The 24,339-nt window shown below is 43.0% G+C and overlaps 1 protein-coding gene across 2 annotated transcripts in view; it reads right to left on the reverse strand.

Moving 5' to 3' along the window:
• Positions 1-13,761: 13,761 nt before the first annotated feature.
• The window catches only part of ACYP2 (acylphosphatase 2), a 71,508-nt gene continuing 60,930 nt past the window's right edge, over positions 13,762-24,339 (reverse strand). Inside the window, exons 4-5 of one of the 2 annotated variants that reach the window (XM_072140553.1) lie at positions 14,888-15,047; positions 13,762-14,022 (exon numbers count right to left, since the gene is read on the reverse strand). In XM_072140553.1, the coding sequence (XP_071996654.1) occupies positions 14,933-15,047 (115 nt within the window). In that variant the 3' untranslated portion in view covers positions 13,762-14,022; positions 14,888-14,932. Of the gene's footprint in view, positions 14,023-14,472; positions 15,048-24,339 lie in introns of those variants that run through there. The other variant, XM_072140552.1, reaches the window with a different exon arrangement.

Here is a 24,339-nt window from a genome sequence, read left to right on the forward strand (position 1 = left end):
CAACCGCGCGCATGCGCAGACGGTCGTTCCATGTCTGCGCGCGGGGATTCGCATTGTGTCTGAATTGGACTGCACTGCGCCCCGTATAATGTGGTGTGACAAAGTGCTGTATATTATAGAACTATTGCGGTTTATGAGGGTTTATGAGGGGTTTATCTTCAAGATATACTACAAGCATGACATTGTGGTGTCTGGGTCCCCAAAATTTTAAATAAGACCCCTAACTATAATGCACTGTTGATAGTACTAATTGAATCAGGGTTAGGGTCGCACCTGTGGTCGGTATATAAAAAAACGCAACATGTGAACGGGTCCTGTCACATTGTGGTCAGTTACAGCCAGTCTGTGCATAGTGAGATTTCCACCCACCAACCATGGTCATGTGAAGCCAGATTAAGGCTATTTCCACACAAACGTGATGTGATATTGGACATGAATGTCCAATTTTCATGAGCAATTTGCAAAAGTCTGGCTTCTGTTTCTACAGATGAGTTATCTGTGAAAAACAACTCCGAGTAGGACAGGGGCGTTGCTAGGGTCAAAAAAGTTCTGGGGCAGGGGCCCCAATGCAAATTCTCTCGCCCACCCCCTTAAAAATAATCATTATTTATATAGCACCAACATATTCCGTAGCACATTACAAATCATAGGGGACATATACAAATAAATACTACAGTACATAGTACAGACATTCATATGGAGCAATAGGAGTGAGGGCCCTGCTCACAAGAGCTTAGAGACTATGAGGATGTGGAGGTGACACAAGAGCTTACAGTCTATAATGGGGTGACACAAGAGCTTACAGTCTATGAGGATGAGGGAGTGACACAAGAGCTTACAGTCTATGAGGATGAGGAGGTGACACAAGATCTTACAGTCTATGAGGATGAGGGGGTGACACAAGAGCTTACAGTCTATGAGGATGAGGGAGTGACACAAGAGCTTAGAGACTATGAGGATGAGGGGGTGACACAGGAGCTTACAGTCTATGAGGATGAGGGGGTGACACAAGAGTTTACAGTCTATGATGATGAGGAGGTGACACAGGAGCTTACAGTCTATGAGGATGAGGGGTCGACAGAAGAGCTTACAGTCTATGAGGATGAGGGAGTGACACAAGAGCTTACAGTCTATGAGGATGAGGGAGTGACACAAGAGCTTAGAGACTATGAGGATGAGGGGGTGACACAAGAGCTTAGAGACTATGAAGATTAAGATTTTTTTTATTAAGTTGTGACGTTTCGGTCAGACAATTGACCTTCATCAGACTCAGTTTGTACGGAGGTATAGGAAAAAAGGGTTTGCGTGTAGCAATGTGGCGCTGGATAAAGAGAATGGCGGTAGGGAGCGCTTTACTCCACAAGCGCTACCTACCGCCGTTCTCTTTACATGTGTGTGTGAATTTAGCCTAAAGGTGACATTAATCAGTACTGGTGTATAAGCCCTGAAATCATTGCCATGCCCAGAGAACTTACAGATATTGCAATTATTTTCCCCTTGAAGTGATGAGATCACGGTCAATGGACTGGTGTGGGGCGTTCTTGACCCTGAGTCTATGCATTTGCTAATGCCTGAACAGTTGCTGGTGTAAGTGTAATTCTATAGCAGGCGGGCACATTACGGACCAAACCCAATCCTGGGGACAGAACTCCTTATATTTATATATTATGTACGGAGTTCATGCTTCCTTGAAATGCAGCAGTGCCGAAGATGTAATGATTACAGTCAGCTTGGCTGTATATTAAGGAAGATGGAACTGCATGCATTATACTGTATATCAATAAGATGCAAGGAGTTCCGTCCCCAGCAGTGTGGTCTACCTGTGAAATAGCACTCTTCACGTTCTGTAATCAGCCCTTCAGTGTGTGTTTTTTGCACCAAACCACATATCACTTGTAGTTAGTAAAGAAACCCTCTACCTTGCACGCACATCTCATTGAGTTGGCTACCATAGAAAGGTTGACCACACATTCTCGATTCCACATCCATAATCTAGAATCTTAGGCTGTCTGCATACACTTCAGATTGTCATGTATATTCTTGGAACTGAATTTTTATTATTTTGTTAGTATTTTGTAAATCCAACTTTAGCTTTAAACATTGCCGAATCCTTCTGGACAAGCTCTTGATCAGATTTATCGATTTCTTAGACGAGATCTGAGCCCAGGTCTTATCTACAAATTTCCAATGTTGGTGTACACCAGTTGACTAACATGGGGGAAAATCTACCCACAAGTGTTGGACTGGGTTGAGGTCTGGGGGCTGTGAGGGCCAATCCAGCAACTTTACTTCATTCTCATCATACCATTTTCTCGCCAAACCTACATTGGTTTAACAAAGTCAGCAGGTTTACTAATCTTAAAGGACACCTGTCATCAGGTCTGTGTAACTAGTCCTGTCACCTCTACCTGTTGGAACAGCTCACAAGGATCCCATCCCAGCCTTTATCTAGTTATTTCATACATTATTCATTGTAAAATCATCTATTCTTTATCATGTAAATGAGGCTGGTCACATGGTCAGAGGCAGTGATGTCACTCCTGTTACCCCTCCCCTCTCCTCCCCCTGCTCATGTCTGTGTGTAATGTATAGTAAAGCATTGCTAGTGTGTGTGCTGTATCTGCTGACATGCTGCATCCTCCTAATACACATGTAAGAGACACAGACATTAGCTACACAACTACCTGACATGTTCTGCTATAACACGGCTGCAGCCTGGAGCTGTTGTATCTCTCCTATACACACACACAGGCTGCAGGGGGTGTGGCCACCAGCAAGCACATGGAGCAGCCATTACATGGAGCAGCTGTCAGTCAAGCACTGGGGTGGGGCTGTGCCTCCCACTCATGCATAAGCTGGACAGCTTGAATATGCTAATGACTCATTGGACATTTCACAGGTCATTTGCATACAGCTTTAGGACCTCAATGCTTAGGTTTAACGGCATGTAGAGGGACAGTGAAGGGATAGAGGCAATGCTCTCTAATGGCAGTTTATGAAAATATATTTAGTTAAGGGGGGTTGTTTTGCCTGACCGGTTCTCTTTAAATGGTTTGTCAAAGTCAAACACATGTTGTTTGTGTAGAGGACACACCAATATGGGTGCTTGTACATAAAAGAAAAAGTCCAGCTCATCCTGTGTGCAGCAATCCACCCAAAGACAACACAGGTACACACTGATCCCCCCGTAGTCCAAGAGAGCAGAACATGGAAAAAACTGATGATCTCAGCAGAAACTGGCAGATGTACATGGTGCAAAAAACGACTTCTTCTGTCTTGAAATAGAGTTAAAATACACGACCAGGCACATGAGGCAGCAACATGACCTGCGCGTTTTCGGCTAATGAGCTTGACTCCACAACAAAACTGAAAGAGATTCGGAAGTAGTTACATCCTCTTCCTCCAGCTCCCACCAGAGGGTACGTTCGCTGTCTCCCCACCTTCATTGTGGGGCATTTATTCATTTTGCTGCAGGGTTTTTGGTTTTTGGCACACAAATCATGCTATAAATTTTCACCGATATGCTAGATTGTAGCGCAAGGTGTAAGTGAATGGCGTACGACCTAAAAGTTTTAGAGCTGTCTCCACATTCATGATGGTGAAATAGAACTCCACAGACTCGCTTTTTGCAGCTCGCGGGTGCCAAATTGCTGCAAAAAAAGTGTTGGGAAACTAGAAGTGCAGAAAAAGTGTCAGGATTTCAAATTTCTGCCCAAATTGTGCACCCAAAAAAAGAAAAGGTGTAGGTGTTGGAAAAAGACACATTTTGTGACGCCAACACTTTATAAATAAGGCATGACAGGCGCAGCAAGGGCAAAAAAAAGTCAATAATAAATGTCTCCCATTGTCTTCCCCAACAGTAGTGCTCCCCACCAATCAGTGCTCACCAAGGGTTATATAGTCCAGCATGTCCTCCGAGCAGAGGTTCCTGGTTTGACTAGTTCTGCTATACAGTGTTTATTATCTAATCATGCGACCCTTGGCTTGTTTTGTGACTATGCTCCTGATCTGTGTCCCTCTGTTTACAGCCATGGCTTGTTCCTGATCTTGAGCTGCCTGCTATGACCCTCCCACTATTATCTGACATTGCTTGTATGCAGCCTGCCTTTACTATGGGCTGTTCCTGACCATTTTCTTCCCTGATACCTCGGTGTCATGTAATGGTGTCTCTGTGCCCGATGCTATCCTTACTGGGAACTATACAAGAGGTATAAGCCTTGTGATCTCTCCTCTGCAAAGTCAAGATCCAGAAGTTGAAAACCAGAAAGGTCAAGGGATAATGTCCTTAGTGGTGGCCCAAGGTCAAACCAGTTGGATGACATAGTTAGTTTACAAGTAGCTGCTGGTTACACAGGCCATTTGAGTTTTTGCAGCAGGAGAACCTCCACCGGTTGAGTATGACTGATCTAATATGGATGGGCAGTGTCATTTCCTGCCAAGAAACCTTTTGTGCTACTTCTAACACTTGGATTTCCGCTCCTGAACCCATCAAAGCCTAAAGCTGATTCAAATATAAATGGAAGACTTTTATGTTTTTAAGTAATCCTAATGCCCTAAGTCCAGATCTTGGTTTCCTTCCCCTTCAAACTACAATCCGGCTTCCAGACATGCAGACAAGATTTAAACATCTACAACTGAACGGCCTTCTCTATATATTACACTGTCCCTCTAAGAGATGCCTATGGTTTGCTGACACTATGAAAACAAAGTGATGACTAGTGAGTAATGTGCGCTCATAACAATGACTGATAGATGGAATGAAAAGAACTAAATGGAGCATTTGTCAGGGTTAATCCTCTGCCTGAATACTGGAGTGCTGATTGCCTAAATTCATTATGTGAGCGGTATCATCCGCATTTTGTAAGGTACATGGGAGAAGGAATGTCTTTTTGCTGTAACTGTTAAATTTCTTGGATGTCTGACAGTTATTTAATGCAATCACACTTGGCTTTACTCCGGTCATCTACAATTTTGCAGTTTTTAAATGGCGGTGAGTTTTTACATACTCACTATTTGCAAAAGCTTATCAGGTTTAGAAAACCCATTTACAAATATATTTTTAGGGAATTTGGATTAGACAGAGGAATCCTTTATTCCAAACCCTGCCTTTCCAATGTGAAAGAGTACAACATGCCCATATCTTATGTACTTGGACAATTCAAAGTGAATATTTGCCTCTTCTCATCATGTATTTTTTAGGTTCAAGATTTTAGGCTACTTAATTATATAATATATCTTTACATCTTTGTTTTTTTCTTGTGAAGCACTCCAAATTCTATGTGTAGACAAGTATTTAAAAGATAATGGGGCACATTTACTTACCCGGTCCCTGCACGATCCCCGATCCGGAATGTCTGACGAGGATGAAGTCTGTCACGTTTCACTACGAGCGTACTCCCGATATCCTGCATGTTTCGCTTCCCCCGATCAGGTCCGACAGAGTTCACCTTCCTCTTCCTGGTGCATGTAAGTGCTTGGCTTGCGGCACAATTTTAAATGTTAAACGTGTGTTGTCCAAATCCATTGGATCGTCTGACAACCCGCCCCCGCGATTGCGACACAATCCAATCATGTGCGACACGATCCCCGGCGCGATCCCCGAAAAGTCTGGAAACCCGACGAAAATGCGGCCGTGGGTACCTTAGTAAATAAGCCCCAATATGTTGGTGATCTACATCCACCACTAGAGGGAGTATGGGAGCCTCCTGCATACAAGGGGTATTCCTATTGGGACGTTAATGGTATAGCAATGGGATATTGCTATAAAAGTCAGACAGATAGGGCTGCCTCATAATTTTGAACAGAGAGGAGGTTGTGTATGTCTGTCTTTCTCCATTGACTTGAAGGAATACTGATAATCACCAAGCACATTTGTGGGGAGTGAGGTTTAGGCTTTTCTCAAGCTGAGACTACCCTTTGAATGTCAATGTTCAACAGTAAAGTAAAACTGCAGCACAGCACGTTTTTGACACATTATGCCTCCTCTGACCCACCCCATCGTGCCAATCTGTGCATGCATGCTATGCCCCTCTAATTTAGTGCTACAGATAGTGCTGCATTGATTTTAGAAGAAAGAAGGACATGGATAACAAATATAAGAAGATTACCACAGTCACCGTGCCTGTATATAACAGTAAGTGTCCCTGGTTTCTCATAATGGATTTTGATGTAGGATTTCTTTTAAAACAAACAAGCAGACTAATAGTGTGTATGCGCAAGTTGGAACAAGAGCAGTAATGTCATCATGAATGGGCAGCACCAGAGGAGACAGAAGGCGTAGTAGTAGTAGAATATCTACTGGGGACTGCATTTTTGGAGGAAATCTACCATTAAAATCAAGCATGATAAACCGGGACATATTACTGTTAGGCTACATTCAGACGAATGTATGGGGGATGTATGGCTGATATACGTCCCCCATAGACGGCAATGCATGCATGCCGCCTAATGGGAAAGAAGAAAGAAGGACATGGATAACAAATATAAGAAGATTACCACAGTCACCGTGCCTGTATATAACAGTAAGTGTCCTTGGTTTCTCATATTGGATTTTGATGTAAGATTTTTTTTTAAACAAATAAGCAGACTAATATATATATATAATAAAATTATAGCTGTAGTACTAATCCTAATTAAGTGGTAGATTTCCTTTAGAAAAATTCAGTTGATTTGTAGGAGATTGATTCCTACTGAATATACACTCACCGGCCACTTTATTAGGTACACCATGCTAGTAACGGGTTGGACCCCCTTTTGCCTTCAGAACTGCCTCAATTCTTCGTGGCATAGATTCAACAAGGTGCTGGAAGCATTCCTCAGAGATTTTGGTCCATATTGACATGATGGCATCACACAGTTGCCGCAGATTTGTCGGCTGCACATCCATGATGCGAATCTCCCGTTCCACCACATCCCAAAGATGCTCTATTGGATTGAGATCTGGTGACTGTGGAGGCCATTTGAGTACAGTGACCTCATTGTCATGTTCAAGAAACCAGTCTGAGATGATTCCAGCTTTATGACATGGCGCATTATCCTGCTGAAAGTAGCCATCAGATGTTGGGTACATTGTGGTCATAAAGGGATGGACATGGTCAGCAACAATACTCAGGTAGGCTGTGGTGTTGCAACGATGCTCAATTGGTACCAAGGGGCCCAAAGAGTGCCAAGAAAATATTCCCCACACCATGACACCACCACCACCAGCCTGAACCGTTGATACAAGGCAGGATGGATCCATGCTTTCATGTTGACACCAAATTCTGACCCTACCATCCGAATGTCGCAGCAGAAATCGAGACTCATCAGACCAGGCAACGTTTTTCCAATCTTCTACTGTCCAATTTCGATGAGCTTGTGCAAATTGTAGCCTCAGTTTCCTGTTCTTAGCTGAAAGGAGTGGCACCCGGTGTGGTCTTCTGCTGCTGTAGCCCATCTGCCTCAAAGTTCAACGTACTGTGCGTTCAGAGATGCTCTTCTGCCTACCTTGGTTGTAATGGGTGGCGATTTGAGTCACTGTTGCCTTTCTATCAGCTCGAACCAGTCTGCCCATTCTCCTCTGACCTCTGGCATCAACAAAGCATTTCCGCCCACAGAACTGCCGCTCACTGGATGTTTTTTCTTTTTCGGACCATTCTCTGTAAACCCTAGAGATGGTTGTGCGTGAAAATCCCAGTAAATCAGCAGTTTCTGAAATACTCAGACCAGCCCTTCTGGCACCAACAACCATGCCACGTTCAAAGGCACTCAAATCACCTTTCTTCCCCATAGTGATGCTCGGTTTGAACTGCAGGAGATTGTCTTGACCATGTCTACATGCCTAAATGCACTGAGTTGCTGCCATGTGATTGGCTGATTAGAAATTAAGTGTTAACGAGCAGTTGGACAGGTGTACCTAATAAAGTGGCCGGTGAGTGTATATATCTGAGACATTCTGCAACCGGGTTTTCAGTGGGACAGATGTCTTATACTGTAATAAGAATTTAGGACAATAAATTGGAAACAGGTATTGCAGTGTCTGTTGTCTCATACCGCTGGAAAGATGACCAAGCAGGGGTTTACTTCTATTATTTATGTATTATACACATAAGCAAAAGCACAAAGTATTTATTAAAAAAACACCTAAAAAGCACAAGCTGTTAACATACAGAAGATAGATGTGTTTCCGTTATAATATTTATCCCAAAAATAAATATATTTATTGACAAAAATATAGCAAATTCTCCTGCTACTCCTTTTCAAAAATTTTTTAGAGAAAATACAAATTCATTATATGCGGTCCCTGGCTTAAGGATGCCCAACTTACAAACGACTCATAGTAACAGAGACACCTCTCTGCCCACTGTGATCACTGAGGAAACTCTCTGGATGCTTGACTTTAATCTCAGGCTGCAATATTCTGTAATGAAGTTTTATTGATAATCCTTGTTTCCATGACAGAACAAAGTTTTTAAATTCCAACTTTCACTGACACAAAAACATTACAATGTAAGTTCCAACTTACATAAAAATTCAAATTAAGCACAAACCTAAAGAACCTTTCCTGTAAGAAATGTGGTGACTGCCTGTATATGAGCCCTCTGCTTGTTGAGGTGCTGCAAGAATAGGGACTTTTTTTTACTCTATACAGTGAAAGTATAAATTTTAAAAAACGCAAATAATGTAATAATGCTGGAGCAAAACCTTATGCACACGACTGTAAGCATTTTGTGGCCTCGTTTTTTCAGCCTTTTTGTGGCCTTAAAAACGGCACGTGTCACCCGCATGTAACCCATATGCTACCGTTAACTGTCTCTATCCTCATACAAATATAGTGGGCTGGGACATATGTGACCTGGTCTCCTGGGCAACCTACCACAAAAACAGGACGTATATGGTGAACACCACAGTACATAGGCCTTTTTTGTACTCCCATAGACTTCTATGGAGAGATTGTAGGGATTTTTCCTATTTAAAGGGGTATTCTTGTCTGGGAATGCACATTCAGTTTCATTCATCTGCCATATATAAACATATCTTAAATTGGATGTTATTAAATTTTTTTTTTTTACCTGTGTAAAGATAATTTTTCATTAATGTAGTCATATGGTCCCTTAGAAACAAGACGGTGTCCTTGGATACGGCCACCTGTGCTGGAGTGATTGCAAAAAGAAGCAAAAGCTAGCTCAAGCAAGGCAAAGGATTGCACAAAAGTGGCTCAATTGGATTAATCCAAACATTATAAATTTTATTAGGCAACGAACCAGAAAAATCGGACATACATTTAAAAACATTAAAAAATATATATACTGTTAAGGAGGTCGTACTGGTTTCGGACGCCATCTTGACTACTGTCCGCCATCTTAGATACAGCGGCCACCTTGGGGGGGGGGGGGTATGCTTCCCTCTTAGAAGCTATAGAGTCAAATGTTTTAATTCAGCTATTTTTCTCACTTAAACTGTTGTTTGCCTTTTTCACAATATCCTTGGCATTTCTTACCGTCCTTCGGGCCTCTGTATTCTTGTTATTTATTTTGGTTATGAAGAAGCTTCTAGGAGCCATTGTGTAGATAAGCATGGCTGTAAACAAGGCCTAGTCATTTTTCCCAGAATGTGCTGGTACAAAAGCATAATGGCCAATAGGATCTAGGTATCTTATCAACACCCCAAATGCTGATCTCTATGTGTTAAAATACAGCTGTATCTGTTTGAAATAAACAGTTTGATTTGAGTGCATTGGAAGACCGACTGTGTTTTTCATTTTACTCTGTCAGCTCGCTGCCGGCAGCTATCTCATCCTCCCTCAAAGGGTTAATTAGGACTCACCTTACAAAAGTCAAGAGGGCTGTTGGGGCCCTGCATAAAAATCCCTAACAATATTTGGCGTCCCTGGGTGGGCTTAGGAGTAAACAACAACAACACCGAGACAGCCTCCGTGAAGTGTCCCCGCCGGCTCGGTGAACAGAACTGACCAGAGAGCTCTCAGGGTAAGATATTAATTTTTTCTTGTCTACCTTGATATGTCACTTCTGGTTCACTGGTTGGACGGACCGGGTAAGACTGTCTCTGTGTTATGTATTTGCCACTGTTGTTCACTGTAACCTAAGCTCATAGTTTTTGGCAAAGAACCACTTTGTAAGGTGATGGACAGAGACTGAACAGAGACTGGACAGTGACGGATGGTCAGACAGTCTGTGGTGTTAGCTGAAACTGTGGGACGGGAGGGAGTAGCCCTTAGAGGTCCGCACTGCTAAAGTAGGAGATACTTTGTTGTGATTGTCAGATTATCATAGTGTCTATAGTACTGTTTGACTAGTGTCAATAGGGTTACCCATAGAGGTAGAGAGCTCAATTTGTGCATGTGCAGCGGAGACCCACTCTGATCAAGTGTGCGTTTAGCTTCATTTTGGAGTCTGAACGACTTTGTGGATGACTGTAAGAACTAGTAGTGACTTGGTAAAGAGTCAGTAAGAGAGTTGACTTGGTAAAGAGTCAAGGAGAGAGTAGTTCAGTAAAGAGAGTGGACTTGGTGTAGTCGGTGAAAGAGTAGTGACAGGTCAGAGTTGACTTGGTGTAGAGTCCTCTGTGGAAGTCTGGTATCTAGTTTCTTTGGGGTCGGTAAATCGAGGTGTTGGCATTCGCTGTGTCTGTGGGGACAAGTTTGGTTGTGTTGCAGTAGTAGGCATTTATGATGAGTGCTGAATTGGAATTGAGCCAAGTGCATTGCAGACAAAAAGATGTAGGTAGACAGAAGATTGGCATGATGTAAGTAGACAGAAGGTTGTTGAGTTAAGTAGGACTGATGGAAAAGTGCAAGTTGACATGATCGGACATAAGGCTGGTAGTTTTGGGTTTGAAGTAGAAAGTATTGAAGGTTTGAAGGTTTTGGGATGTGTCAGATGATCTGATGATTGTACAAGTGAGAAAACTTGATCAGATTTGCAAAACAGACATTTATAGCCTCTGACTTTGACGGACGGACCAGGACAGAGTGACAGGAATCCTTCAGAGTGCCCAATGAAGAAAGAGACAGGCGATAAGGGACATTTCAAAGTTTTTGATGTGGAAAGAATTTGAGAAAAAAGAGATTTTATTATATTTTCCTTGGAGAGAAAAATGGCCCCTGTAATCCAGACTCCACCCCTGTATCTGGTGGTTAGAGAAGATGACCCGCCCTACCATTCTTCAGTGGCGGCCATCTTAAGACAGTTTATTCTTCAGTGGCGGCCATCTTAAGTTATATTCCCTTCAAGTTGATGAAAGTTGATTGCTGTTGGCAGCCATAAAAGCTGTTGTGGGGCTTTGTAGGATAACAGCTGACCATGCTTGGGGCATCTGCTAGGGGTCTTTGAGTGAGGGATGGAGGTTGTTTGAGTATTATTCAAATTTATTGATCCCGACAATTAGAGAAAAATTACTATAAAAAGTGTTACAATGTCTCCGGTACCTGCTTTCTGGCATTTAAGGGGTTAACAGAAGGGTGGAAGATCTTGACTAAGAGATTGAGATGTCTTGGTCTCTATGTTCAATCAAGAAAGGGTTAATTAGGACTCACCTTACAAAAGTCAAGAGGGCTGTTGGGGCCCTGCATAAAAATCCCTGACATATACAAACAATGTTCAGGCGTAGACCCGGGTATGGGTCTGGGGTAAATGCCACTGTCCAGACACTGAGTAATGTCTATAATCCTCCCTAGAAATACAAAATATAAAAGGAAGACCTGAATAAAGAAAATTAAACCATGCTGCCTATCTCCATACGTGCAATGTGCAATACAGTAATAAAAGCTGGGATATCTTTCATTTTTTATGGATGGCACACTTGAATTACTTTATTCACAATGCTCTCTTCTATCAAACTACTATCAGGGGGGGACTAGCGTATTTGTCCCCACTGTGCCACCATTTCAATTGGTCATCTTACTAATTGTCGGCTTGGACTTGATACATAAGCTTAGATGATTGTACCCTTTTTACCGCCTCTTCATTGTACTTTTTCAACTATCCAGCTTGTGTCGTCGTCTTAATAAATAATATTACAAAGGAAATCAATCCTAAAAAAACAAATGAATACGCAGTTACCATGTATCCAGCACCTGGCACTTAGCGGATATGTATTTACCAGCATGCTGGTCTCATCATCTACTGCCTCAGTGCTGCACTCTACATGTACTAAAGGCAGCACTTCCTCTAGGTCAGTGGTTCTCAACCTGTGGGTCGGGACCCCAGCGCGGGTCGAACGACCAAAACCGGGGGTCACCTAAAGCCATCGGAGCCGCAACTTTTCTGTGTTTTTACTGCAAGTTGCATGATTTGGGGTCACCACCACATGAGGAACTGTATTGTGGGGTCACAGCATTAGAAAGGTTGAGAACCACTGCTCTTTTTTTTTTGCCGGTTCAGCATCAGAGGGTTTTTGATATTTGCGCCGTATATGTATCTATTATTTTATTTTCTGCCGGGCCCGGCATCATAGGTACCGTATCTCTATATTTGCGCCGTATTTGCAGTTGAGACAGGTACTCTAATTGCCGCTGCTTTAAATTGCATCTGCCATTATTCTTTGTATTATATATACAACAACAGGTTACCTGTCATTTTCGACACTATCCCTATTTTGATTATCCGCGTTGTTGCCAGGTGTGGATTCTAGCACTTTAATATGCCTGCATCTTCGCTACTATGTCGCTCGTTACCTGTATTTGTTACAATGGTGTGTTACTAGGGTTACCAATAAACAAAAGTTCCCGGCGGCAGCGCGCATGCGCATTGACTCACTGACAATTTCCACCGTATGTATCTCACTTCTGCTCTTGCGCTATCGCTGGGGCATGACGCCAATAGGGTTTGGCACTGCTTGGGGAGCATATATAAGGTGAGCGCAACATCCAATGGTCACTTACCCCTGAGGAAGTCGTCCTAGGACAATGATACGCGTGGGGAGCCTCTACCACTGCTCCGACCTCCCTTCCACCTCTATGCCCACTCCATACGAATTTGGTATTGTAGCCACTGTACTTGGTTTTGTTATGCTAGGGATCGCATTTTGTACTGCATCATTTAGCACTTAGCACTTTTTTCACTTATGTGTACTTGTTACACGTCTTTGGCACTAGCACTTTGTTCATTACAGCCTTTACAATAGACCATTTAAGATATCCCAGCTTTTATTACTGTATTGCACATTGCACATATGGAGATAGGCAGCATGGTTTATTTTTCTTTATTCAGGTCTACTTTGGATATTTTGTATTTCTAGGGAGGATTATAGACATCACTCAGTGTCTGGACAGTGGCATTTACCCCAGACCCATACTCGGGTCTACGCCTGAACATTGTTTGTATATATATTTTTAAATGTTTTTAAATGTATGTCCGATTTTTCTGGTTCGTTGCCTAATAAAATTTATAATGTTTGGATTAATCCAATTGAGCCACTTTTTTGCAATGCTTTGCCTTGCTTGAGCTAGTATATGTGTTTGTTTGCACAGGCTCTCTTTATTTTGTTGGTTGTGCTAATCGGCCTTTATTACTATAAAAAAGAAACTAAAGGTTTTTGGATATAAAATGTCTTGGAGTTACTGCATGTCCCACAGCCGTCCTGTGGTAATGAACGTTGAATCCAGGTAGTCAGGCAGGACTCTATAGCGCATGTCTGGCCACTGCTGCCAAAATGTGAGGTGGTCGTATCTGAGGAAGCTATCTCGTTTCTAAGGGACAACATGACTACATTTATGAGAAATTATCTTCACACAGGAACATTTTTTAATAAGAAATGAAATTGAAGAAATGTTTACATATGGCAAATGAATTAAACTAAATGTGGATGCCCAGATGGGAACACCCCTTTAAGTCAATGGGGTCATAGAGGAAATAGTGGAATTTGGGTGTGTGGGGGGGGGGGGCGGTCTGATGACTTGATCTTGGGAAAGTTAGTTCTGTTCCACTAAAGGAAATAAATGGCTAGTTGGGCATGTGGACTGCACTCATACTCAGCGGGACTGCTGGAGATCAGCAAGTAGTTTTGTCATGGATGGATTTACGAAAAAGGAGATCAGGGGGATCCCGCACAGTGTTGACAATAAAGTAGCAGAAAAAATTCAGCACAGGTTTGCAGTGTGAACAAAGAGGTGTCTTTATTTAAGCAAAACCATTGCTTTGACTAGTGAGCAGTCTTTTGCAAGCTTAAAACTCTAAATAACCTTCTCTCCATTTGGCCTTGCTGCCGGAAGAGGGTCCGAGATAGGTGAGGGTCCCATAGTGACGTAAATACAGAAAATCGGAATACCCCATTAAATTGACATTTGAAAATCAACTTTAATGTAGTCATTGTGTGATACTTATACCCTGTTAGGCTGGTGCCACACGCAAACGCAGACAAAGCGGCGCCTACCGGGGCGGGCCGCGGCCCGATCGCATCAGCGTTTCGATGGAAACGCCTGCGATCGGGAACGAGCCGCCGTTGTTTCGCGTTAATTTAATGCGAAACACCGGCGGCTTGTTCCCGATCGCAGGGGTTTCCATAGAGCCCCGGTAGGCGCGGCTTTGTCTGCGTTAGCGTTTTCAAACGCAGACAAAGCGGTGCGTGTGGCACCGGCCTTAGGCTTGGCTGAGATGTCCCCAACAGCTTGACGTCAGCCTGATGGCCGGAGCACTACTCTCCTCTCCTTCCAGCGTCACCCCATACCTCAAATGACAAATCTCCTGCTTATCTTATAGAGAGGGTAGTTGTCAAGGCAGGAATAGCAGTGAGGACATCCCCAGGGCTGCACAAACTGCCTCATTAGCATCCGAATTAAAATGTGATACTTTTTTTTTCAGAAATGGCATAATTGATAGAAATAATAAAGTTATGATATAAATCACAGTGTATTTCTCTACAAGATGCTAGCAACACATTATAACACATTATATAGGACGCGTGTTTGCTTTTCTCAAGTGTCTCAAGTGCTTATTTAATGTCTGGTGCTGAATCCCTTGAATTGAAGACTGGGGATGTCCTTCTCATTAGAAAAGTTGGTGCGGTCGATTCTTGAGCTGGGACTTCCCACTTTACTGAGCCAGGCTTTCCTATTAACAAGAAAAAAAACCCAAAAAAGTATACATTTAATATCAAACAGCTCAAGCATCCAGTATTTGCACACTTTTAAAGGGAACCGTTCACATTACAAGTGTCAGTAGCCACATGACCCCACTGCTCCCAATTTAACACACAAGTAAAAACGTTTTCCAGACATATTTTTCCTTTTTCATTCAGGATCTGTCATCGGTGAACTGTCATTTTTAGGAAAAATTAAGTTTTTAACCCTATGCAAATGAATTTATCTAGTGAGGTCAGCAGACCGCTTCTCAAAAATGTTTTAGATAATGAGTTCTGCTTTAAACAATTGCAACATTCCCCACATGGGCCTAGTCTTGTCTTGTGGGCCTGGAGGCAGCCGGGGCCCAGAATACCGGAGTGGCTATGTCACGGTGCTGGGTATGAGGACCGGAGAGTGAACCTGCAGCCTGGCAGGTCTCCAGCAGGTGGTGTGTGCAAGAAATATGGATGGAGAGGCTGTAATACTGGTTCTCCCTGGAGCAACCCCTGAGTGTCTGTAAGATAGGTCCCTGGGTAATGGATGGGGAAGCCAGTGGTGGTAGACAGCCGTATCTAGGGATCAGAAGGAGGCAATGTTGTGCAAATCATCTCACGGTTCTTTATTGAAGAACAGGTAGCAGGCAACGGGCCAAAACGGTCAAACAGCAGGTCTGGGTTCTGGTACTGGATTGGTCATCGAGAGTGGTTCTTTATGAATAAAGCACCAGTCTGGTAGTAGATGCAGGCTGGGATAATTTTGATGGAGCTGTGTCCAAACTATGAAAGCTGGGACCGGGTTCCGTGGCAGCACTAAAGGTGTACTGAACACTGTCTCTCTCTGGTCACTCAGACCATGTGGTCTGGACTCCTGACAGGCAAAGAAGACCATGAGGTCTGGAGAGACCGGTTAAGGCTGGGCTAAGACCATGTGCTCCCACTGCACAGGGGTTTCATACTCCCTCTGGTCAGGTGGTAGCACCTCTCCAATCACACTCCAGTTTACAATACAGCCACATAATTGGATAACATCTTACACCCATTTAACTATTTCCTTTCCAGGCAGAGGCTACAGCTGCTATTTCATAATCTCCCAGTGCTAGAAACTTACTCATAACTCAAACTATACTCATTACTGTCCTGTGCTCCAACTCTGGATGATGCACTGACCAGGAGCATGGAGGAAGGGTGAGTACAGTGGCTTTTTTATTTTTTATACCCCTGGGTCCTTGATAAAAAATCAACTCTGATCTGGGACAATCCTTCTAATGAAATGTAGACCTGTGAATTGTTTTTGCTTCCTTCAGTAGTTTCATTCAATGAGACTGTGTAAGCTTGCCAAAATGCATAATGCTGAAACGGTAACAGATATGGTTGATACACTTTTAAGACTTGTCCTGGACCACTGGTTTAATGTTAGTTTTGCATTACCGTACATAATAAGGGAATGGGACAATTGTCTTCTGACGAACCATGGAGAGCATAGACTTAAACCAAGTCTTCTTATTTTGAAAGGGTCTAACTTTTATTACCCCTTTAATGTCTCTTTTTTCTAAGAACATGACCAGGCAATTGTTCTCCATGCTTTTGAAGTCTTGGCTTCACCTACCAAATTACTTTATCAAGGGGCCTAGTATTACACTGTGGGTTTACGTGCTTTATCTACGCAATAATAGTTGAAAATGTGTGGACAACTTGCAAACACACAAAAAAATAAAAACATTGTAGCTTGTAACATGAATGGAGTTATTTAGGTTCTTTGTCTTTTCATAGAGACTTCTTTTCATATCTCAGCTGTTTGTGCTGTAGACATCTACTTCTCCCTAAGTAGATACTGCATACAATACATCCCAAACGTGTCTTTTATAAAGGTACATGGGGTCATTCACTACGTGTCCTACATGTTTTTTCTGGAGCCAAAATCCTTTCTTGTTCCTTCTGCATTACAAGCGCCAGATTTGCTGGCACCACAAAACCCTAATTTTTCCGACACTTATCACGTTTTTTTTGGTGGCCCCGTTTGAGTGCAGCTTTTGAATCCTGACACTTCTACTGCAATTCTAGTTTGCAAATAATAAGATCAACAAAAAGCAAGTCTACCAACTTTTATACCACTTTATAAACGTGGTTTGTCATTTCTGACACTTATTTGTTCTACTTACAGGGCAGCAAATAAATTCAGATTATAATATGTACCCTCCAAGATTGATACTACAGTCTTTAAAAAGCAGTGGCATAAAAACCCCCATAGCAGTCGTAGTAGCTGGTATGGGGCCCGCACAGAGCAGGGGCCCGCTTGCTGCTTTTCTGTGACTGCCAGGTTTGTGATGTCAGTACACGGCCTGCTAAGCGCTATTATATGGTACCTGTGCCTTTAACTTCTGTGTGCATTGTCTGACACAGACGGCTGATCTATGACTCATAGATCGAGCTGTCTGTGTCTTCACACTGCAGCCGAGCAGAGGAGCCGACTGCGTCCAGGCTGTCAGCACTGGTGGGGTGGGGGGGAATGTCTGGACAGGTGAGTAAAGATTTATTTTTTTCACTGGCTGCAATAAATGCAATAAAGGAACCTGGACAGGGGGAAGAGGGGAGGTATAAAGAAGATTCTGTACATATTGTAGGGGGTGTATAAAGGGGAGCCCTGGAGAGGGATATATAAATGGGTCTCTGTATAGGGGTTGCGGGGATGTATAAATGGGGAAGAGGGAGCCTTGGAGAGGGGGAAGTGTCCTTTTATAAAAAGGGGGTAGGGTTGTGAAGGGCCTGCATAAAGGTGGCCCAGGATCACTGACTGGGCCACCTTTAGCAGCCCATTGAGGGGTGAGAAAAGGAGCACTATATAAAGGAAGGGAGGCTTTATTGTATAGAAAGAGGTGACACTGTGTAAAGGGGTAGACGGAGTGTGAAAATTATAGAAGGTCACTGTATAGCACCATTGTATGAGGATAGGGGTCACTTTATAGTAGATAAGTTCTGTATAGAAGGGGGGTATAGTATAAGGGCGCATTCATACTGCCGTTGGCCGCTGTACCCTAGTTCGGCGGGCACACGTCAGCGCCGGGGAGAGGAGAAGGGGGTGAGCCCTGCTCATCCCCACCCCTCTCCATAGAGGAATATGGCGCACGGTGCCGTATGCCGAGAAAAGATAGGACGTGTACTGCACCGTACTGCTCCCGTAGAGCGCCGTGTGCCTATTGCTGTCTATGGGGGTTGTATATCGGCCCTTTATACGTCGGCCGCGTATATACGTCCCCCATACGGCAGTGTGAATATAGCCTGAGAGGGAGGTGCTGTATAGAAGAGGACACAGTATAGCAAGCAGATGATCTGTAATGGAGATGGACTTCTGTACATTGGTGGGTCAGGAGAGGGTGCTGTATAACGGGGTGATCTGTATAGGAGGGAGTATGGTATAGTAGGAGAGAGCTGATTTATGTCAATATATAGGGGGGATGCTGTAAATAAATTAATGAGGCACTGTAAAACATGGGGGATCTTTACATACATTGTGATATTGGTCATAGGCTAAAGGTTTTTGATTTTGAAACAGTATGCCTTCAGTGTCAGATTTTTTTCTTGGTGAGGGTCCCAAAGCTGACACTAGCTATGGGGCCCCAGGATTTCTAAGTTAAACAGCAAAACTTAAAGTAGTCACATGACTATCCCATCCCTTATCAAGTAACTTGGTGCGGGAACTGTATGAAGACAATGGGGGCCATTTATCATTTGTGTTTTTGTAGGCACAAGAACAGGAAAAAAATTTTGGTGTCGTAAAGGCTTAATAAATTGGAGCGCAGCCAAAAGTGCCTGAAATTATTCCACATTCATGAAGGAGAAATAGAACTAGTTAGACTTGCTTATTGTGGGTCAAAGTGTGTGACACAAATTGTGCCAGAAAAAAGGATTGGAGAAACTAGAAGAGACTGGTGGAAATCCTTTAATAAATGACCCCCAATACGTGTGAAACAAGTAAAAAAAAAATTAGGCTTGTGGGGTCCATGAATTTTGAACATTCAAGAGCAATTGGCAGTCGTAACCCTTCCCTGGCTATACAAATAAAGGTATTAAGGGTTTTTTGCAGGTCTCATAAATACTTTCTTTTTGAGTGTTGCTGCTCTCCGGAAGGGATGGTAAGGCCTGGTGCACACCAATGGAAAATAAGTCCAGAGATCAGTCAGGGTCTGCAGTGAACAGTGTCCTTCTTTAGTGAAGAAATTGAGGTACAAATCAATACAAGCAAATCAAAGGGATGACTTATCCACTCTCCTCCCTGGCAGAAGAAGGGTTAATGCTGGGGAAAGGCCAGGGCTAGCTGCCCCTCTCTTTTTCAGAACCCCAGAAAAGGCCCGGGGTCTATGGCAGACTCTCCCCATCTCAGCTTCTTCTTCTGATTGATCAGGTAGCCTGGCAGTCTTCATCTTCAAGCTCTGTTCTCTAACTGCAGACACAAAGGACTGGGACTATTCTACCGGGGAGGAGTGGTTACATTTTGCACAAACCCAATGACAAAGCGTTTTCCAATAGACTTACATTGAGTCCCCATAATATTCTAAGGCAGAGTTTCTAAAGTGTAAACAATTCATTCTAAAGATCAGGCTGTCTGCTTTTCTGATAAACAAGTCTGTTTTTCTTCTACAAAACAACCTACCATGGCTGTAGAAAATTACTGACTTATCTGAGAGATAGAGATACATAAATCAGAAACATCTCTCATTGTTCTTTAGCCTTTTCTACTCGTCTATACAGATACAGTAATAATAAACAGAATGTTTATAACAAAATGCTACAAATTAATTAACCCTTGATGTAAAATGAAGTACCGTATATACCGGCGTATAAGACGACTTTTGAAGACTTAAAAATCTTCTGTCCAGTCTGGGGTCGTCTTATACGCCGGTAATGTTTCTCACCTTTCCCGCGATCCACCGAAGCTCCGCTGCCGGCCCGCACCTGACCCCTGCGCTGCGCTGATAACTCGGCGCAGCACAGCCGGCAGATGTTTTGAATTGTGACAGCCGCGGGCCTGTTACAGCGCACGGACTGTTCTGCATCTGGTCCGTGCGCTGGATCAGGAGGGCCCGGAGCTGTCATAATTCAAAATTAGAACGGGCCCCCGATCGATCCCATCGCTGACGCAGGCTATGTGACGCGTCTGCCTGCGCCGGGTCTGCTGAGGTCTATGACCCGGCACCTGACCTGCAGACGCGTCATCAGCCGTCGCCTGCGCCGGATCCCCTGATGAGAGGCAGCACGAAGAGGAGCAGGATAAGGTAAGAATTATGTTTTTTATTTAGCATAAATATATAGGGCCCTGTTTGGTGGTGGGGGACATTATTTATGGCTACTGGGGGTGCAGGACAGTAATTATAGCTACTGGGGGGCAGGACATTAATTATAGCTACTGGGGGGGGCAGGACATTAATTATAGCTACTGGGGGGGGGAGGACATTAATTATAGCTACTGGGGGGGGGCAGGACATTAATTATGGCTACTGGGGGGGCAGGATATTAATTATGGCTACTGGGGGGGGCAGGACATTAATTATAGCTACTGAGGTGGGGCAGGACATTAATTATGGCTTCTGGGAGGGGGGCATAATTTAAATTTTTACCGGTGTTTTGTATGCGTTGGAAAAGGGGTAGTCTTATACGGCGAATATATCTTAAACTCTATATTTTAAACAGGAAAGTAGGGGGGTCGTCTTATACAACAGGTCGTCTTATACGCCGGAATATATGCTAAGTGCTGAGTCTGCAGAGGGAAAATATTCAAATGTCCAAAGTTCAAAGTTTCTCTTCAGAGAGTGAACAATAAAGGGTTAATAGTCATACTTGACCATAACATTGCAAACAATGGATTTTATGTTGAGTAATTGAACAGATAATGGGGTATTGTCACTCTGTATACTGTATAATACACCCATGCATCTCTGGCTGTTGAGTGTCAGTGAATAAAGTGTAGAATAACAGGTGCACCGAACAATGGTGAATGGATCTGCTGCAATACAAATATCAGAGATCCTAAGAGACAAAGACGCGATTTACACTTGGTAAGAAATTAACATGAATTTTGTGAATAGTACAAAGACCTACTAAATAGATTGTACAAGTTATCACATCAGCCAGTATTCAAGATCACATTCTTTTTAGAGTCATCTCTTCTAATTCTCTGTATAAAAATGCATAGGATGAAATTAACATGAAGTAATGAAATATCATGAGGTGACACATATACACCGATTTTCCCTGAATTGCCCCTGGATTTTGGCACACGCGATCGGATTGTGGCGCATCGGCGCCGGCATGTACGCGACGGAAATCGGGGGCGTGGGCGTAAAAAAACCTGACGAATTTGGAAAAAACGCCGCGTTTAAAAAACAAATAGTGTCGCTGGACACGCACTTAACCTTCACTCGGCCCGGCTTGGTGAACTCCAGTGCGTTCAACGCAGCAGCGACACCTGGTGGACGTTGGAGGAACTGCCTTAGTGAATCGCCGGAAGACCCGAATCCTCCGCAGAGAACGCGCCGCGGGATCGCGAATGGACCTGGTAAGTAAATCTGCCCCATTGATTCGAAAGAAAAAGATTTGGATCCGAAACAAGTCATTTGAAAAATTCAGAAAGCAAATCTTGGATAAATCACATCTCTAAAATCACAATTTCACCAAGGAATCACTTATCTATATATATATATACTGCTCAAAATAAAGGGACACTTAAATAACACACCCTAGATTTGAGTGAAAGAAATGTTCTTATTGAATCACAAAAAAATCATCAATGGAAATCAAATGCATTAACCAATGGAGGCCTGGATTTGGAGTCACCCACACATGCACATTTGTGGCTTCTGGAGCTCATTTTATAGGGCTCTGGCAGTGCTCTTACTGTTCCACCTTGCACAAAGGTGGGTGTAGCGGTTCTGTTGTTTGGTTGCTGCCCTCCTACGACCCTTTCCATGTCTCCTTATGTACTGGCCTGTCTCCTCGTAGTGCTTACCGCCTCTGGGCACAACCAAACAGACACAGCAAATATTCTTGCCACAGATCCCATTGATGTGCCATCCTGAATGAGCTGCACTACCTGAGCCACTTGTGTGGGTTGTAGAGTCCGTCTCATGCTACTACGAGTGTGAAAGCACCATCAACATTCAAAATTGACCAAAACATCAGCCAGAAAGCATTAGTACTAAGAAGTGGTCTGTGGTCCCCACCTGCAGAACCCCTCTTTTATTGAGTGTGTCTTGCTGATTGCCTGTGAAATTGATTGTCAATCAGTGTTGATTTCAAAGAAGTTTGATTTACTTGGAGTCATATTGGGACACATTTACTTACACGGTCCTAGGAGTTCACAGAAAGTGCATGGTTCAACGATCTTGCACTCTGCCGTGATTAACTAAGATCGTGCGCCCAATATCCTGCATGTGTCGCTTCCCTGCTCAGGTCCACCGGAGATCACCTTCTTCTTCCTGGTGTATGTAAGTGCATTATCTTGCGACACAATTGGAATCTTAAATCCCGTACTTAGTCGGAATCAGTCGGATCATCCGATGGCCCATGCCCCAATTTCTGTCGCGCCAAAATCTGATTGTGTGCAACACAACCTGTCACAGCCACGCAATCCCCGAAAAGTGCGGCCGCGGACCTTTAGTAAATAAGCCCCACTGTGTTATTTAAAGGGGTTTTCTAGATCTCTGCCTGCTGTATTATCACAGAGATTATATATAGTATGTATATATAGAGAGAGCGTATATACACATAGAATATAAATATTAGCATTCATCATCTATATTAAGAAAATGCTCACATTTCCGAAATGCTCCTATGTGCTATAGTCATTAAGAAATATGATATATTACTATGTAGAGTGAGAAGTACTGAGGGAGGTCTTGGCTTGGTTGGAAGGAATTGTGAGAAACTCTCATTTGTTTGACATGGCATCAGTCCATTCAGGATACGTTTGCAGTATAAGCCCGGAATGCAGGTATGGGGTCTCCATAGAGAAACACATTTGTCTATCATTTCCAGTAGGTCATATGTAAGTCACAGGATATACAGAGGTCACATGGGGACAGCATGTAGATAAAGAATGGACATGGCCCTGGGAAAGATTATACCACCCAATACCTGTGCATTGTCAGGATTAATATTAAACAAGGTGATTTAACTAAAAGACCGAAATAAGCAGGGATTCCAAGCACACATTCTTCTTGTATCATAAGAGACCTGATGATGTGATCACAGGCTGCATTATCATATTCTGCATTCTGTCATCACAATCTAAACCCATATCGACTCTGCTTCCTTTTGTCTACATTAAGCATTGTGGCTCTGTTATGTTTTCCTCGCTACAGACTTCCGGTCGCATTGTTGCTCAATAATTCCATTAGCACCAGCAAGGGAACTGGAGCATACACTGAGCAGGATGGAAAGGCGGCGCATGAGAACGGCTACACATACAGGCAGGTCATTCATTCTTTTCATCATAACACATTCATTTGTCTCCAGCTTATGACTTTTACAATACATCTCCAAAGGGGAAACATATTTTGAGAAAAAAAAAATTCACCCCCTCCCCCTTTCACGATCCTTGTTAAAACTTATCACATGGATGTTGAAACATTGGATATGAATATGGGACCTGGATAATAAAGTAAGCACACATCAGTCTCTGGGTATGGACATTTCTAACATTATATGGTATTGATTTTGCTGAAATTGGAAATACCTTATATACTCGAGTATAAGCCTAGTTTTTCAGCACAAAAAATTGTGCTGAAAACCCAAACTCGGCTTATACTCGAGTAAAAAATATATAGGTTTTACCAGGTTTTTGTGGTAAAATTAGGGGCCTCGGCTTATACTTGGGTCGGCTTATACTCGAGTGTATACGGTAATCTCTGTATTGGGATATTCTCATTAGCAGGTGCCACTGGGAAATTTTTGTAAAAATCCTAATGTGCCTGAAATGCCCTGGTCAATAGTAAGAACTATATATTCTTTAACTTCGGAATTGTGTGCCATATATGTTCTCCTTTCAGCCTGGCAGCTGGAAGGGGGTCAGCTGGCCATGTCCAATGGATATGTCATAAATATTTTACGCAGAAGGGGCAAACACCATTACTATAAAACCTAAAATATGAGACCTTGGCTCATAAAACACATAAATAATCAAACAGAAGTTACTATTCAAAAATATAACGTTATTATGTATTTGACACCAAACATTAATCACTACTACCGACCTTCATATCCCTGGGTGGGGTCTGTAAGTCTCATTGT

This window comes from Engystomops pustulosus, chromosome 3, assembly GCF_040894005.1.
Source record: "Engystomops pustulosus chromosome 3, aEngPut4.maternal, whole genome shotgun sequence".
Classification (NCBI taxonomy): Eukaryota; Metazoa; Chordata; class Amphibia; order Anura; family Leptodactylidae; genus Engystomops; species Engystomops pustulosus.